Source organism: Myotis brandtii, unplaced genomic scaffold (genome assembly GCF_000412655.1).
Source record: "Myotis brandtii unplaced genomic scaffold, ASM41265v1 scaffold181, whole genome shotgun sequence".
In the NCBI taxonomy this organism is placed as follows: domain Eukaryota; kingdom Metazoa; phylum Chordata; class Mammalia; order Chiroptera; family Vespertilionidae; genus Myotis; species Myotis brandtii.
The window spans coordinates 521,306-540,229 of record NW_005356712.1 but is presented as its reverse complement, the minus strand read 5'-3'; the positions used below and the strand labels follow the sequence as shown (position 1 = coordinate 540,229).

Here is an 18,924-nt window from a genome sequence, read left to right as displayed (position 1 = left end):
ACAATTTGTTCTTGATTTTACTGGTTTAACCAGGAGTAAACAAGTTCTAAGAAAGCTTATTAAACTTTGGTGAAGATGCAATGATAAGGGTGCTTTCATAAATATAGAGTACCAAAATGTACGTACTCTCTTGATTTGGTGGTTCCATTTCTAGGTGTTAATTGAGGAGAAATAATCAGAGGCGTTTTATATATATCTATATCTATATGTTTTATATAATACTGAAAACATTAGAAACATAACAGAGCAACATTTAGTCACCTATTTGAATAGTATTGCACAGACTTTCTTTTCAGAGAATATATAATGACAGTATAAAGTAATAACTTTTAAAAACTATATTAAAGCCGTAACCGGTTTGGCTCAGTGGATAGAGCGTCGGCCTGCGGACTGAAAGGTCCCAGGTTCGATTCCGGTCAAGGGCATGTGCCTTGGTTGCGGGCACATCCCCAATGGGAGGAAATGTAGACAGTGGAATCCTGCAGTAGCTTGAGGTTAGTGGTCAAGACACATTTTTAAATATATATATTTTTATTTATTTCAGAGAGGGAGAGAGAAAAAAAAACATCAATGATGAGAGAATCATTGATTGGCTGCCTCCTGCACGCCCCCTACTGGGGATTGAGCCCACAACCTGGGCATATGCCCTTGGCCGGGAATCAAACCGTGACGTCCTGATTCATAGGTCTATGCTCAACCACGCTGGCTGGGCAAGTAATAATTTTTTAAATAAAGGTTTAGTTTCGTATAATACCAATTTTGTAAGGAAAACATTTACAACATACGTATGTACAAGTGAATATACCACATGTAAGTATAAATATTAATCAGTCCTCATTATTCACAAATTCCATATTTGCAAATTCACCTGTTCACTAAAATGTATTTGTAACCTCAAAATCAGTACTCATAGCACTTTCATGGTAATTTGTAGACATGTGCAAAGTGTTGAAAAACTTGAGTCACCGAAAGCATATATTCCCAGCTGAGATTGAATAAGATCACACTTTGCCTTTTGTTTCAGCTTTCATATTGTAAACAAGTGTCCTTTTCAAGGTCTGTGTAGTGTTATATTTTTCACATTTTTTGTGCTTTTTGTTAGTAATTTTACTGTTTAAAATGGGCCACAAGTGTAGTGCGGAAGTGCTGTTTAGGGTTCGTAAGCACCAGAAGGCTGTGATATGCCTTTTGGAGAAAATGCCTGTGTTAGATAAGCTTCGTTTGGACATGAGTTCTGCTGTTGGCTGTGAGTTCAATGTTAGTGAATCAACAATACATATTGTAGGCATCTTTAAGCACAGCACACGTAAAACAAGGTCACTCATTGGTCAGTCGATGGAAATGTGACCAGAGCTTGCAGGAACCTAACCCTGTGTTTTCATTCAAAACAGTGGTTCACTATTTACTAACTCAGTCTTTACAGCAACTTTATAGACCATAACTGCTGCAAATAATAATTATATATATGTATATATATATATGCTTATGGAATGGCCGTGAATGATTCACTAGTTTTAAATTTTCTATGTTGAATCTCTATTACTTCTATAATCAGGTGCTATGTGTGTTTTAAATATTAATTTTAAAAATTAAAATTTACGTAACCATAATTTATCATGCAGATATTATCTATCAAAATACCCAGAAACAATATTGGAAGGTAGAGGTTAGCTTGAGTTACCTGAAAGAAATTGGAGAGACTTGGATAATTTGTGAACTCTTTTATTCAAAATGTGTTAGAGCCCATAGAATCATCCCTGCTCCCTTGTAGACCATTCCTTTCTGATATGCACATGTGTGTGGCTGCTGGGTCGTTCTGTTTTTTCCTCTCTCTCTCTGGCATCCAGCTGACTAAATACCTGTGCCTGCTCTTTGAGCACCTAGTGTTTAGGCTCCACTTTAACAATCTTCTTTCTATCTTGACTTGATGTTACCTGGTTAATCACAATTAAGCTTGCATTAGCACAGCTTCATCTTCATGATTTGGAGCTATACTCTATCTTACTGAATGATTAGAAACTTGGGAACCAGCCTCCTTTGTCTGAGTAGTTCTTTCTAATGATTTGCCCACATTTGGTGAGCAGCTCAGAGGGATGCTTAAATCTCTCTGTGCAGTTCACAGTAGGCTGTCTGTCTGGTTGCTATCTCTGTCATTTTCCTTCAGTCTTTTAAATAACAACCCAAAAATTCTCCCAATAGTTTTTTGGGGAAAAACTTTTTCTTGAGGCCCTGGCCAGGTAGCTTAGGTGGTAGAACATTGTCCCAGTACTCCAAGGTTGCATGTTCGATCCCCGGTCAGGGCACATACATGAATGAACCAATGAATGCATAAATAAGTGGAACAACAAATCAATGTTTCTCTCTATCCCTTCCTCCCTCTCTCTAAAAATCAATAACTTTTTAAAAAGTTTTTTTAGGCCTGAATAAAGTTATTTGCTTCTATTGATAGACAATGTGGAGCTCATACTGAAAACCATCAATAACCAGCACAGTACTGAGAGTCAAGACAATGACCAGCCGGACTATGACAGTGTGGCATCAGATGAAGACACAGATCTGGAAGCCACTGCCAGCAAGGCAAACAGGCAGAAGGTGAGATGACACACAGGAAGGGAGACTGTGATTCTTTTAAAACTCTTTTCTCCTGCAGAATTGCCTTACTTGTAAGCCACTTGAGGGCTAGCCCTGTGAAAGTGCTATGAGGTAGAGTTGAGTTCACTAACAAGCTTGGGCCATACAAAGGTCAAGCGAGGTAAACAGTTTTAAAACTGGGAGTCCTTTGTCCCTGAGTCCTTGCTGAATCACATGGCCCTGCTGCAGTTGTGACTTTATAAAACTTGTGAGGAGGGACTGTGTGTTTTATTCTTTCAACAAATTTTTATCAAGTGACTTCTCTGAGTAATACTCCCCTGAATGAGGTCTAGTCCCTTTCCTGTGAGGCTCTCACTGCCTAAGAGGAGAGGTAGCTGCAGTAAGAGGCACACAGTGACATGTGTCATAAGCACCAACAGAAGAGACTGGGAGCCGAGAGGAGACACAACTTGTTGCTGAGGGGGAGTAGCCGGGGGCTTTGTGAATAGGATGGCTCTTAACGTGTCTTAAAGGATGCATTGGTTTGGGCACGTGAAAAGGCAGGGAAGAGTGGTCTAGGCAGAGAGAAAATGAAATAAAGCATCTGGTTGGGGGGCGTAGGGGGTGGGCTGGCGATGTGTAGAGAGCCTAAAAGGAGTGGGAACCAAAGTTAGAGCAGAGGGCAGAGGTCACACCATGTGCCAGACTGAAGAGCATGGACCTTGGCAGGCAGAGCCGAGCCCAGGGAGCTTTTAGGGAGGGCAGGAGGCAGTGGTCAGCCATTTGGGGTCCTGTGTTTTGGGAGGAGTGTTCTGGAAGGTCAGAGAGTAGAGGAAAGGAGCCCAATCAGGATACTCCCCAAGAGCTGGCCAGGCCACTTCAGGGCTTGGCTGGGAGGGTCCAGATGGGGGAGAGATCACTGTAGCAGAGTGTGAGCGCAGGGCGGGGCAGCAGGGGTTGGCTGGTCCACCCTCTGCTGAATCCCCAGGACCTTGGCCCAGACCTAGCCCACAGAGGGGCTCAGCAAACATTTGAGAATGAGTGGGCAGGAAGATAGAATAGACCAGCCCTGGCAATAAGTTGAATGTTTGAACGGGGGAAGATAGACTTACAGAAGATGTGTCAGGGATTGGTAGCTCACATGACTGTGAGAATGGTAGTGCCATTGGCAGATGCAGGGAATGCGGAGAGGACAGCGAGGGTCATGTGTCTGAAACACCCCTGCCAGGTTTCCCCAGCAGCACTGCGTTCACTCGGTGAAAGCGAAGGTCATGGCAGGACCCTACGGGAAAGGGTCCTCTGTGGACTGACGGGCCTCCCCCTCCTCTCTGCCCTGCACACCCACTCCCTCTAGCTAAGCTCTGCCGCTGGCTGGAACGTTCTTCCTCTACACATCCACTTGACTAATGTCCTCATCTTCTTTAGGCTGCCGCTCACATCTCACCTACCCAAAGGCTTTCCCCATCTGGCGAAGTAAAATGCGCCCACCTTCAGCCCTACTTGAGCTCCTTAGCCCCTTACCCTTCTCCATATTATCTCTTTTCCACCACACTTACCACCTTCAGTCAGACTGCATAGTTACTTGTTTTTATTTTCCCCCTCCCTCCCTCTGTTGGATATAAATGCCATGGAATAGGAATCGTAGTCTATTTTATTTTCTTATATATCCCCAGAACACTGCCTGGTGCTCAGTAAACTTTTGTTGGAGTGAATGAATTAAAGAATGAATAAAAAAGAAAAATGAATGAGCAAGGAAAGACAGACAAGACAAATGCATTTAAAGAGTCATTTTCAGAGTAGGTTTATAGCTCTACTGCCTATTCTGTTAGAAAATATTGACTTTAAATTTTTTCACATATTATAGTAACCCCACCTTTATGTTTTCTTTTTGCATTACCCTCAGAAGCCTTGATTTAGTTTGATTAACTTTGCAGTCCAGTTGGCATGGTCAGAATTTGAAATTCTTTAGCTGTTAGTCTTGAATGTTATCATCGTCTCAGATTGTGAACATTTTCCCCAATTTATTTTTAGAGTCTAGATTCAGATTTATCAGATGGACCAGTCACTGTGCAGGAATTTATGGAGGTCAAAAACGCTCTAGTGGCTTCTGAGGCCAAGATACAACAGCTAATGAAGGTGAATAACAACTTGAGTGACGAGCTGAGAATTATGCAGAAAAAGGTAACATGTTAATAAATGCCAGGATGATTGACGCTTTAACCCCATAGTATAAGGAAGAATCCCAGGCACAATACTTGTGGTTAGAGGGAAGAAAAACAGTTATTGTAACAGACCTAAAAACCTTTGGGCCAAGCTGTCTTTTTGGAAGTAGTGTTTGGATATTGCAGGTAAAGTAGCTTTGATAAATAAATCCAGAGTAAGTGTCCCAATAGGAGAAACATACAACCTATTAGGTGCTTATCAGTTATAGTAACCCTTGCACCATTCTGTGCCTCCTGGGATCCTGGATGCCACTCCGTGGATGTGATTCTTCCTGTTGCTCATTTTACAAGAATAATCATAGTGGGAAGACAGAGCAGATGAAAGCCCTGGACGGGTATATGTGTTTATCAGCATTCCACATCATACCCCACCCCACGCCTTGCAAGGGGTGCTGTCCCTCTTCACTCTTATTCTAAGTTGTTATTCACCCCCGCCCTGGCAGCCCTGTCCCGCATCCCACTTTATTTTTCACCAGTGCTTAACCACTAGTTTATGATGTCCTCAGAGCCTGGAGCAGGGCCTGCCACAGAGCAGGTTCTCAGTGAATATAAGAAAACATTGTTTACATTAGTGAGAGATGTTCACTAGTAAGAACCCCATTTGCTTAGCATTTTCTCGTTCACTGCCTTTTAAGAGAGTCAGAAATACATTAATATATTAATCCCTAAAAGAAGTGTGGCTAACAGTAGCAAGGAATTTGTTTAAGATGAGGATTACATATGTAATTTTTTATGAGAATTCTAAGACAAGAAAGTTGAAAAATTCTAAATTCTGCCCAAGACTTCGCAGGTACTAATCCCATCATTCAATTCTCCACAATATGAGATTTTGTACACTTCCCTTAAACAGAAACAAAACAAAGTCATTTGAAGAGTTCTGCTTCACAATCATTATCAAGAACAGAGGGCGTGGTGCAGTGCACTGGTGGCTGGACCCTTTTCAATGATGCTTCCTAAAGGAAGGCCACAGGAGTAGGGGGCGCTGTGCCCTTCTGCTTGTCAGGGAAGTACACTGCAGTGGGCCCTGGCCTGGGCGTGGCCTGGGGTTCTTTTGATGTTGGGTTCTAGATCATTTGTGGAGACATACTGAGATAGATGGCTCTACTAGCTCTAATAGAAGGGACAAGAAGACCAGTCAGATTTTAACCTGACACTTGTTCTGTGCCTCGCTGGCCCTGGTGTGCAGCCATAACATACAGGGCTTGCACTTCCTCTGTCTTTTCTGAAATACCTTTTGTTTAATAAATGACAGTTTGACCCATTAATTGAACTAATAATTTTGTTGAGATGCCTTTTTCTGAAACATGCTGACGTTGCCATCAGCTTTTTTATTCTTTAATGCTCCTTTTAGTACTTGTAGAAATTGCCGGAGATAACCTATCTCTGAAAGCAAATGTCTTAAGCTGCTTTAAGAAATAGAGAGTGAAATTATTTGCTGTTGCTCATGGATTATTTCCTCAATTCTTGGAAAAGCTTTTGATTTCTGAAACTATTGGATTATCTGTAAATTTTCATTTCCTGTTATACTCCTTCCAAATAAAAAAAAAGTGGTCTAGTTCTCAATAAGATAAGTATCATTCAGATTCATCCAAGACGTCTCTCTAAATATAGAATACTAAAGTTCTTAAAGATTCAGACCAGGAAATGTGCTCATCAAAACACTTGCAAGCAAAGTCCAGACTGGGTGTTTCAGAGACATGAAACATCCTTGTCTTCAACTCCCTAAGAGAAGGCTTTTACATAGACAGACATGTGACCAGACACCACTCCTTCATCGGCAGGCGTGTGTCAGTTAAGCTCCTCACTCTTTGGACCTTGACCATTTCACTTTAGGATATGGGTTCCCTAATACATAGTTTTGACAGGCACCTTACGCCTGTCTGTGTCCTGGAATGTAGGGATTTTCCGTGGCTGCTTGTCACTTTGCAGCTGTTGTTCCTTCTTTGGAAAGGGAGTTGCAGATATGTTAGATCCTGAAAGCCTTTGTGGTGTAGAAGCAATCCTTAGTGGGTCACTCTTCGAGAAAACGGAGGATGAGGGTATTTCTCTGACAGAGGCTGTACGCCAGGCTTTCACAGAAGTTTGGCACTATTAATATAAAGGATGTGAGATATGTTTATTTAGCAAAGATGTATTGATTTTATTTCAAAGTTAAGTAAAGTTTTTTTAATATATAAATATATAGAGTTGACAAAGTAGCGTGATTTCTATTTGATCTTTCACATTTGAACAGTTGCTTGGAAAAGATGCTAATTAATGAAGAGGAGCAGCCACTATTGGTGCATTTTCACAGATCGGTGCTTTATAAATAAAAATTGAAAGTAACTCCTAACACTGAATGGTTTGCTATCGAAAAAGTAATGATCTTCTGGTGCAGATGCAGTTGGCTTGCGGACCTGAGCCTTGGCCCTGGTGGGGAATTTGGTCAGATTTTACAGTCACTGTCAAAGAGTAGACAGCTGAACGCACACCACACCCAGCTTATAAATGTCATGGACAATGAAGGAGCACCAGAGGGGAAGGACATTGCAGACTGGACTCAGTTAATTGTGTTAAAATGCCAGACGCCAAAGAGTAACGTGATTCCTTGCTGATCCCTTAACTCTCATTCATCAGACACCATGAAGCAGCCTGCATGTGAGGAATGGAAAGAGCATTCAGGGTCTCCAAGTGACAGCCTCTAACTAAATGGGGTGGTGCCAGGCAGATTAGAGTGTTTAAAGCTGACACCATCATGGTCGCAATTTTGGGTGACAAAACCAAAGGAGAGAGAGGCCACATATTCCAGCTCTGGCTGAAAGCTGATCAATCACCAAAGGGAAGCGAGCATGCTACGTGGAGCGTTCGGATGACGATGTTAACAGAACAGGTCTTCAGTTTTCTTTGTGATATGTTAATACAGCAAGCATACCATGATTCGGTTCCCTCTCTTTTTTTAACATATGCTACATTGTTTGGAACATCAAGAATATTATGTAATAAAAACTTGTTGATTATAATTTTTCTTGTTGGCTTTCTGGGAGGTAGCTGACCTGATTTTTCATAAGCTGAACTTCACTGTCTTTCTTGCTTTGCACAGCAACTCCAGTAACTTTTGTGCTGCTTCCATGGTGTCCGCTGGCATTTTTGGCATTGGCAAATTGCTCAGGGCTCATTTGAAAAGCAAGTTACCTAAGCGGTGTCTTAATGATCTCAAGCTCTTGCTAGCAACAGCCTTAGGAAAATCCAGAGTTCAGCTTGCCTGCAAACATTTCTCAGGTCTGCCATGACCACATTTTAAGTTGTTAGACATTTTGTTTTTAAAAAGTCTAATCTGCAACTTTTCCACATTTAGAAATTAAGCTATTTATCATGCTTCAGTGATGAAGTGAGTTGATTGCGTTTCATTCATTCTAGAAGATAGAGTTCTCATTTATAGTTGCCTTTTACTTTCAACCCAGCTAGCTATTATTGTTTTTATTGTTTAAAGCTAGTAGTTGTATGCATTTATTTGGTGTTTGCTTTTTCTGCTTGCTGTGGAAAAACACAGTCCCACTGCCAAACATTTCTTTCAGCTTCAAACACTCCAGAGTGAAAATTCGAACCTCAGGAAACAGGCCTCAACCAAAATATATCAGGTGCAAACTGGTTCTGAGTACCCAGATACTTCCAACCACTCTTCCTTAAAGCGACGTCCGTCTGCCCGGGGCAGTAGGCCCATGTCCATGTACGAGACGGGATCAGGTCAGAAGCCGTACCTCCCAGTGGGAGAAGCGAACCACCCCGAAGAGAGCAGGACGAGACTGCAGCCGTTCCCTGCACACGTAAGTACCACCACTGGCGCTTCCACTGTTCCCTCTCTGTGCAGCCTGCCTCCTGCATTCCCTCTTCTGAACCTGTAGATGCCCACGTCTCTGCTTTGCCAAATTGGGCTATGAGAGTTGTGTTCGCTGTATTAACATGTTGACAGATGCTTGTGGGAGCACCACAAGCACACAGGGCCATTGGCCAAAAGTTTTCCAACAAAACCGATAGTCTGGTTCTTGCTCAGCTCCCCTCCCCTTTTTCTCCCTATTGGAATTTTATTTTCTTATAACCAACTTTCTTCCCCATTTCCAAAAACAAAAACAAAGTGTTAAGGTTGCCACTAGAAGTAAGCGCCATTTTCTTTGAGGTCGATAAGACAGGTACATGCCCCTTGATGAACTAGAGCCCTTAGAATGCAAGGTGCCTTCTCTGCTCCTCCCAGCTGAGCAGGTGGCGTCTATGGTCTGGACACACACAGCTTCTGGGCTCCACAGTCTGCACGTGTGGTCAGCGTGCCTGCTTCGCTTCTGCATCCCCTGCCGCTCCATTGTGGAGAAAGCAAGGCTTTGTCCTTTCATAAGAATGAGGTGTAAAAACTCTGCATTGATTTTACAAGTGTTGTATTCCAAAGATTGTGCTCTGTAAAGGCTGCTAACATCTTATTTTACAATGAGATAATATTGTGTTGTGAGGTGTTAAAATAATATATTTCTTTCAGATTTATTTTAAAAATCTGTTTTGACAAAATGTCACAGATGTTTTGAACTTATGTGATGATTTTTAGAGAATAATATTTATCTTTTTGAATGTCACAGTTGTTATTTTTTTCAGTCAAATTTTGTGAGTTTCCAAAAAATTCTCAGAGAAAATTCAAAGTAAAGAATATGTATAGTCTAGTAAATTAAGCCGTAGTTTAATTTTGTCCAGCTTTAGTGTGGTAAAATTACTGTGTTGTTATATTGTAATTGGGAATATATTACTTCAACTTTTTAAGTTGTTTGGGCTAAACATTCTAAAGCAGTTGATTTGATACTTTTGGTGTAATGGAATGTCATTGAGCTAAATTTAAAAACTTATTTTTGTATAACTGAAAACAAAATTTAAGAAAAGCAAACTTTGTTAGTTTCCATAGTGTATTTTTTTATTTTAGAAACACTTAGAATGTAAGAATGTCATTATTTCATTATTGTAAAAGTTTTATATCTACTAAAAAATAGATTGATAACATACCAACTTTTAATCATTCATATAGTTTCTCATTTCATATTATCTGTCATAATTAAAAATACTTGTTTAAGGCTATTTATTTTTTTAAAAACTACCGGCAAATTTGACAAATTATGCTAGATATTATCTTTTCCCTTATATAGAAAAAATAGCTTTATAAATTCCGAGTAATTTCTGGAAGGCATTTCACTAAGGGATTAAACCTGTCTGGGCATCTGTCGTCGGCTAGTGTGGCAGTCAGCCGCCTGTTACAGAAATGTCAGCACTGACCTCGCGTATTGAGTAGCGTTTTAGGACTCTTCCTGGGAAGCCGGGGCTGAGGCCGGGGCTGAGGCTGGGGTAGGTGGTAGGGTTTTGTTGTATGTATTTTCCCGAGTGTGTTTCTTTTTCCCCTTTCAGATCGGGAGGAGTGCGCTTGTGACCTCCTCTTCGTCTCTGCCTTCCTTCCCCTCCACACTTTCCTGGTCCAGGGACGAAAGCACCCGAAGGGTTAAGTACACTCTGAATGGTCGGCTCTCTGGAGGAGGGGCAGCTCCTGGGCGCTGTGTGTTTCTGGCCCTCCTGTCCTGCTGATTGCCCTCTGTCCTGCATGAGGCAGCTCTTAGCAGCACGCATGGACACACGCACACGCCTATGGGAGACGGCCACCCTTTCGTCTAACTCCACATTACTCTGTTTCACGTACTATTTAACCAAGTTCACAATTCACCCTATAACATTTATTCTGAGCATACTGTCATTTTAAACAATCAGAATATTAGCTGGCTGCTGGTTAAATATTGTAGTAGGGCACATCTGTCAGATTTGTTCAGAGCTTCAGTTATCAGATTAAAACTAGTATATTTGGACTAACTGAAACACCAGGACATCAAGCTTTTTCATTTCTTTTAACCTCTTACATACTGTGTCAGCACCATACTTGACAAACCAAGGTTTGCCGTCCCTGGTTGCATGTAAGCATTGCCGCACAGCAGAATCGAAGGTCTCGGCAGCTGTTAGTGTGAAGCTGCTCATTTATTCGTTGGTCAAGTCCAACTTTCCTTTTTGTTGTTGTTGTTGTTTTAATCCTCACCCGAGGATATTCTTCCATTGATTTTTAGGGAGAGTAGAAGAGAGAGGGCAAGACAGAGAGGAAACATTGATGTGAAAGAAATACATCCATTGGTTGCCTCCTGCATGAGCCCCAACCAGGGCCTGGGCCAGGGAGGAGCCTGCAACCAAGGTATGTGCCCTTGACCGGAATCGAACCCAGGACCCTTTGGTCCTCAAGCTGATGCTCTATCCACTGAGCCAAACTGGCTAGTGCTCCATTAATTTTTTAAAATTTTTTATTGATTTCAGAGAGGGAGGGAGAGGGAGAGAGAGATAGAAATATCAATGATGAGAGAGAATCATTGATTGGCTGCCTCCTGCACGCCCCCTACTGGGGATTGAGCCTGCAACCCGGGCATGTGCCCTGACCGGGAATCAAGCCATGACCTCCTGGTTCATAGCTCGACACAACCACTGAGCCACACTGGCCAGACTCCATTAATGTTTTTAGAAAGAGTGGAAGGAAGGGAGGGGAAGGGGAAAAGAGGAAGAGAGAGAGTAATGTCAATGTGAGAGAGACACATGGATTGGTTGCTTCTTGCACGCTCCCCTACCGGGGCTGGGGATAGAACCTGTGACCCTTTGGGGCACGGGCCCATCCTCTAACCACTTAGCCACACGGGCCAGAGCAAGTTCGCTTTCTGATGTATAACTTGCATTCCCAGTAACAGTACACAATTCAGGCAAACTCCATTTAGAATAGCCAGGTAACAAGTATTTATTAAGTACCTCCTCCATGCATAGCCTTTTTTTTTTTTAATTGATTTCAGAAACAGGAAGTGAGATAGAGAGAGGCGGAGAGAGAGAAATATCAATGCGAAACATCAATCAGTTTCCTCTTGCACATGCCCCGACGAGGGATCAAACCCACCACCTTTTGGTGCACAGGACAATGCTCCAACCAACTGGATCACACCAGCCAGGGTCAGACCCAGCTTTTTGGTTTGTCAGTGAAAGGGTCCTAGGGATTTAGGTGACATTCCGGCTACCAAAGGCACTGTCCATTTAAAACACAGTCTCATGCATGGAGAGCACATGCTGGCAAGCTGGGACACACGTGGAAAGAGCTCAAGCCTTGAAGACCCGCAGTCAGGTCCCCGCTCACTCTTTTTTTACACCAGGGGCGTGGCCCTAAGGTGAGAGGAGGAAAGGTAGCTGTGGGTGCGGGACCCCCTTTATAGACACTAGGATTTGCACCTGGCCTTTGTCCATTCCCTGCACATACGTAGGAATGATGAGTTCTCTTCCACTGCCAGTGCCACATGGCACATCGGGGCCCCTTAGGGGTTCTATTCCACAGCTTTGAAGCAGTCTACTGAAAAGAACTCCAGTCTTCTGAGCAGTTCTAAAAAGGACCTGCGATGTTTTTATTACAATATCCCAGTTAAACTGAGGGGCAGTTAGTAGAAATGAAATGTCTCATGAACTTTTACTTGAGTCAAGTAAACTTTTGTCCACTATGAAATTAAAAAACCAAAACTTTTTTTTTCCTGCAAGGACTGCTTTCTGAAATGGAGTTTTATACAAGATTAACAATTAAGTCATTTAAACTGATAATCCTGAATATTCCTGGAAGCTTTATCATGAGTTTAGGTTCCTATGGCATGTCTGTATTTTTAAAAAATTACAAATCTATAGAATAAACTGAACCAGCACCAGCTATACCAGTGGTTCTCAACCTTCCTAATGCCGCCACCCTTCAATACAGTTCCTCATGTTGTGGTGACCCCTAACCATAAAATTATTTTCGTTGCTACTTCATAACTGTAATTTTGCTACTGTTATGAATCATAATGTAAATATCTGATATGCAGGATGTATTTTCATTATTACAAATTGAACATAATTAAAGCATAGTGATTAATCACAAAAACAATATGTAATTATATATGTGTTTTCCGATGGCGACCCCTGTGAAAGGGTCGTTCAACCCCCAAAGGGGTCTCGACCCACAGGTTGAGAACCGCTGAGCTGTACGGTAACTTTTCTATTAACAGCTTTGAGAGAGCAGCACTTTTAACTAATGGATCTTACCTCTGCATGTTCACAATAATTTTTCACAAAATTAAATGCTGGCTAACTTGAAATCCTATATATGTTTTTGTCGACAATAATGAAGGACTTAATTTGTAAGTAACTGATTTCCTGCCAAACATTGTTTTCAGTACTGGAGAAACATTTCCTGAGTACTTTTATAGATATATGAGTTATTACTCTTCTAAAATGTTTAAATGAAACTTGGTACTTTTGATCATTGTGAGGATAGTGCATTTGATTTGTAATTATCAAATTTATATCAAGGAAGGCAAAAACATCCATTATAAAATGTGGGATTTTTCTGGGCTTAATTCTATTTTCTAGATTTTTCCACTGGAACAGCTCTGGATGAATTTTCCAGAATAATTATTTAAATGCAAGTCTTTTTATTACATTTACGTGTGTGTGTGTGTGTGTGTGTGTGTATAAAAACTGAAGGAAAATAAATTTAAAGATTGGTCAAACATTCCCTGTGAATGTAAGATGGGTGTTTGTTTTTGAGATCACCTGTGAAGAGCCTGCTTTCGCTGTTTCCTGCACTGGACACAGGGCCTGCCTTTGTCTTCCATCTAGACTTCCAGTGGCCAGTGACTCACGGCTTGATTCATGAAGCCAGATCACATGGGCAGCAAGTGAAGCAGAAATGGCTTTCTTGTAGGAGATATAAGCGAAGGGATCTTAAAAGTTATAGTCAATTCACAGAACTTAAACTCTCTAACACTTTCAATCATTTGCCAGATGAATTTGAGTGGATAAAGTATGAATTTTAGGAGCCAGCACAAGTGTCTTCTATTAAAGTGGCTAGGACCAAATAGAGCATTTGGGGGGAACGCAAAAGACCAGCAGACAGAGAAAGAGAGCCTTTTCCCTGGGAGAGGACAGCGAAGCCATGAGGATAGTAAGCAAAATGTGATGTGAACTTAGGAGCCTTCCACCTGGGGGCTGGCTGCCTTGCCTGTCCACATAAGGGCCTTCAGAGGACCAGGCAGCATTACCAGTAAGGAGCAAATAATTACATTTTATGTAGATTTTTCTTAAACTGACTTACTCTAAGGTAGCCACTCTTTTGGATGAAACTGTAGAGTCTCCAGATGTTTAAACAAGACTCTCAGTTTACAGCTGACCCTCAAACAACATGGGGGTTAGGGACGCCGACCGCCCCTGCATTCAAAAATCTGATTATAACGCAGGTTGGCCCTTTGCATATGCAGATGTCCAACCACCAGTTGACCCTTGAACAATGTGGGTTTGAACTACGTGGGTCTGAACTCTGTGGGTCAATTGAACTGTGCAGGTCAACTGAAAAATATTTTTGTGGCCCTGGCCAGGTAGCTCAGTTAGTTAGAGCATTGTTTCGATAGGCCAAGATTGCGAGTTTGATCCCCGGTCAGGGCACGTACAAGAATCAACCAATGAATGCATAGTAAATGGAACAACTAATCAGTGTTTCTCTCTCTTTCTCAAAAAAATCAATCCTGTATTCTTTTTAAAAAATGTGTATTTTTTTTTATTGATTTGAGAGAAAGGAAGGGACAGAGATAGATAGAAACATCTATCTGCTGCCTCCTGCATACCCTCTACTGGGGATCAAGCCAGCACTCCGGGCGTGTGCCTGACCAGGAATCCAACCACTGACTTCTTGGTGCATGAGTCGGCGCTCAACCACTGAGCCACACCAGCCTGCATTCTTTAAGGAACAACTGTATAGCGATTTCTTCCTCTCTTTTTTTTTAGCTATTTCTTTAGCCACATTTTATTGCAGCATTAGTACAATTCCTTATGTCACATGTTTTTATTAACTCGGATTAAATTCAAGGTGTAGAGCTGGAAATAGCTTAGATTTGTATTTTGCGAAATAATCAGTTTAGGTTTTAAATCAGCTTCCACTGATTTCTATTCTAGATGAAGACGTTCTCAAGCATTATGGATGAAATATATACTGAGGGAAACCCATGTTTACTAAATACTTCAAGGGAATGTGGACCCCTTCAAATTTTGTCACCCTGGAAGGCCCTATACTTAGCTGTGCTGCCATTTGCTCAACACATTTTTACTATTCCTCTTAAATCTGCCACCCATTTTTTAATTTCCACAGTTGCATCAGATCTTTATATTTTGAGGGTTAGGTGTTTTGAGAAACAGATAAAAATGGTTGGAAATCAAGTATACACCAGGTTAATCTATTTTGATTCACAAACATGTGGCAATCAATTAACAATACTAGTTTTCTGGTCTGATAAAACCCCTCTGAGGAGTTCCTGGAGAGCCGTATGTGTTTTGAGCAGTGGTGAGCCTCAGCGCCCAGGCATGGGATATTGGAGGTAGCAGGAGGCCTGGGCTCTAGGTCCTGTTTTTCTGCTGAGTCTGGCCTTGGGTGTGTCATTTTCTCACCTGGTGTTAGACTACTAGTAGATAATCTGCAGGCAGCTTCCAGTGCTGAAGGTCGATGGGTATCTAAGTGTTGGCATTTTGCTATTCAGTGGGACTTGTCGTGTTATAGGTACACTCATATTCCTTGGAGAACTAAGTATGGGTGTGTTGCTTGTGTGTCTGCATTAGTTTGTACCAAGGATCTGCTTATGGAGTAGCCACTGAGCTAAGAATGGTGCAAAAAAGGAAAAAGTATTTTTGTATCCACTGTTCATCTTTTACTAGATTTTCAATAAAGGGTTGGCTCCGTCCCAAATGAGATCTGGGCCATGCAGGTAATGATTCCTGGAGAAGAGCGGCTCCTAAGAAGTGTCTGATGCTCGGAACCAACAGGGGCCCCTTTTTTCTCTTGTAGGCGTCCAGACTGGAGAAGCAGAACAGCACACCTGAAAGTGACTATGACAACACTCCCAACGACACGGACCCAGATGACATGGGGTACAGCTGCAGAAGGATGTGCCGGGGGTCGGGCTCTGAAACCAGATGTCTAGCCAGCCGTGGTCAGGAGACGTAGTTCATCACCTGCCCCCCTTTTCTCTACTTCCAGACCCATAAAGTCTTAAAATATTGGGGCATAAGTTCATTGCTCAACACCTCTTCTCATCACACATTATTGCCACAGGCAGCTTTTTTTTCCTTTAGCAGCACATTTTATGTCTCTAAGTCTCTGTAATGTGCTTCAAATCAGTACTTCACTTTAAGTCGCTGTGAGGTTATATTCTGCATTTTTACCCCATGGGACTGGCTCAATTAGGGATGGCTTTATAATGACGCGCCCTCTGCATTCCAGTTATTCCCTCCCTTTCCCCATCTTTACCCTTCTTACAAGAGTCTTCATTTCCAGCCCCGTGGTGAATGAAAGAGCCTCCATGTGAGCTGTGGCTGCCTGTTGGTGAAACAGCCTTCCCATGAGTCTCCTGCCAGACAGGATAAAGGGAAACACAAAAGCAGCCTGCTCGTGTGTTCAGCAAATGCACGGCAGTGGCTCCTAGAAGCAGAGAAACAGCTGATAAGCACCTGCTGCATTAGCCTCTTCTGTAATGTCCACAGGTCAAGCAGGAAGGGAAGGCAGAGGAGTATGGTGTGGCAAGGTGATGGCTCAATACCAGATATGGCAGAACCCTCCACGGCCCCAAGCCCCATCCTCCCCAGCACCGAAGACGTCATCCGGAAAACTGAGCAGATCACCAAAAACATCCAGGAACTCCTAAGAGCAGCCCAAGAAAATAAACATGACAGGTAAGGGCTTAAGTCCTGCCTGGGAGAACATGCACCTGCTCCAGAGGTGCTGCTCCAGATAGAGACGGAGTTTTTTCAATGTCCTGATTTTAAAGGTTTTTGAAAATTTCAGGTTTACATAACAGGTTTAAGAACAAATTTGTAAATTTGGGTTTTTTTTTTTACATGGTATTTTCAGTTTTTCATTCCTCTTATGAAGTACTCTGAAAATAAATGTCTCTAGGAATAGAGTCGCTGTGTCGTTGGGACAGTGATATTCCTAGTTCTAGGCAGAGAAGGGAGGAGCTCCTGAGAACTTGCCCTTGATTCTTCCCGGCACCACTGCTCCCTGTGATCACCTTAGCTAGCCAGTTTGCCGACGTAAAAGATACCCTGAAAGGCACCTGATTTCTTACGTCTCCCGCGTGTGCCTGTGCTTGTAGTTGTATGAAACGTCTAAGGCACAAGTGGTTTACCGATAAAAGTTGCTCGAATCACCATTCACGTAACTGTCTGCTCACTCTGAGCAGAACCATATCGAGCAGAGCCACTTCTTAGCATAGGAAGGGCCTGGCTCTTGTTCTAACTCATCCTTTTCTCCTCTGAGAACTTCCGTTCAGTTAACTGTTCTGGGTGACATCCTACTTTCATGCGCTTGCATTGCATTGTTCTCTTTGGTAGTTGTCAAAAATATAAATATCTGCCCTACGGCCATTTCTGGCTTCAACGATCGCAATATGGTGCTTGGTACAATTTGGAAGTTTTTTACTTTGTAGTGTACAGATTTATTCAATAAATGTCATGATCTGATTTCTTTTTTAAGACCATGAGAGTCCTGGCTGGTTTCTCTGTGGTTAGAGCATCAGCTGTGGACTGAAGGGTCTTCGCTTCGATTCCCAGTCAAAGGCACATGCCTCGGTTGCAGGTTCTTTTTTGTTTGTTTTTTCTTTTTTTTCGGTTGCAGGTTCGATCCCCTGCTTCAACCGTGTGTAGAAGGCAACCAATCGCTGTGTGTTTCTCACATCAATGTTTCTCTCGCTCTCCCCATCCTCCCTTCCACTCTCTAAAAATCAATGGAAAAAATATCCTCTGGTGAGGTTTAAAAAAAAGACCATGAGAGAATGATGTAAAGATTTTAATCATTAGCTCATTCGTTTGCTTTAAACCAGAACTGGTGTAGAAAATTTATATTTTACAGTCTGTTTGATGTTCTTTTAAAATCTCCGGTTACTTACATACTCAAGATGCTTTTATTCACAACCTTGTGTTGTACTAATTAAACCCATGCCTTTTCCTCCTGTTGATCCATCTCTTGTGTTATCTTAAGTAGACCAATAGCCCATGTGGGCACATTCAGGCTTGGTCCTGTTCCCCTGGTCTAAGCAAGCTCCCCTCAGCCCCTGACCGTCCCTCAGCCTGGTTCTACCCCCTGCCTGTATCTCTCTCACACACTCACATACACAGGAAATCACACAATTCAGGATTACTACATATTAGGCACAAAAGCCTTTTTGGGGGCAGATAACAATTTGAAGTTGTGAACATGAACTCCCTCTGATAAAGGAGGAGGACTTTCTCTTTAATCTGTGTGCTTTCTTTTGTGGCTTATTGAGGACTTTCCTCAAATATCTTATAAAGAATGAGTTTTTGAGAGAAGTCCTTAGGAAAAATGTCTTCTCTGTGTAGCAAGGGAAAAGGGTGAATTATATTTTTGGATCAACATGAAAACCCTAACCAGCAAAACGTAAAACTCATATGGATAACATACAACTCAAGATAGATGTGGTTCTCAGTAAATGTGATATTAATGGGTATACTAGTGCAGGAAACGTTATGTCTGATACAGGGGTTGCTGGGGGCATTGCCTTTTCCTTTGAGTGTCTGTGTGACCAGATGGATTGTTGCCCCTTGAAATTGGCAAGTTAAATAACTCCTTATGCATTGGCATTTTTGCTATTACATGGTGTGTGGTTCTAACTGCTCACAAAGTTAAAAGTGAGGATTTCCCATTTGAAGGCATTTTGAAATAATATAAACCATTTTCTTGAGAGGTGATGGTTTCATTAAAATGTAAGCAGTCGTTTTTTTCTGAATAAGTTTTTCCCCCAATTACAGTTGACATCCAGTAATATTTTATATTAGTTTCCGGTGTGTAGCTTAGTGGTTAGACATGTATATAATTTACGAAGTAATCCCCCACCTGGCACCATACATAGTTATTAAAATGTAGGCAGTCTTTATTAAAATGGTTTCGATACTAGATTTCTTACAAAGATGAAGTGCAGAGGTTGCTGATGACAATTTTTAAGCAGAAGCCAACTCTATGAGCTAAAAAATGGGG

At 41.9% G+C, this 18,924-nt stretch overlaps 1 protein-coding gene across 1 annotated transcript in view; it reads left to right on the top strand.

The window, feature by feature from the left end:
* GIT2 (G protein-coupled receptor kinase interacting ArfGAP 2) overlaps positions 1-18,924 on the top strand; it is a 50,259-nt gene that overhangs the window by 25,609 nt on the left and 5,726 nt on the right. The window contains exons 15-20 of the mRNA XM_005863798.2: positions 2,450-2,592; positions 4,603-4,752; positions 8,348-8,596; positions 10,206-10,295; positions 15,721-15,803; positions 16,416-16,604. Coding sequence (XP_005863860.1) covers positions 2,450-2,592; positions 4,603-4,752; positions 8,348-8,596; positions 10,206-10,295; positions 15,721-15,803; positions 16,416-16,604 — 904 coding nt within the window. The remainder of the gene's footprint in view (positions 1-2,449; positions 2,593-4,602; positions 4,753-8,347; positions 8,597-10,205; positions 10,296-15,720; positions 15,804-16,415; positions 16,605-18,924) is intronic.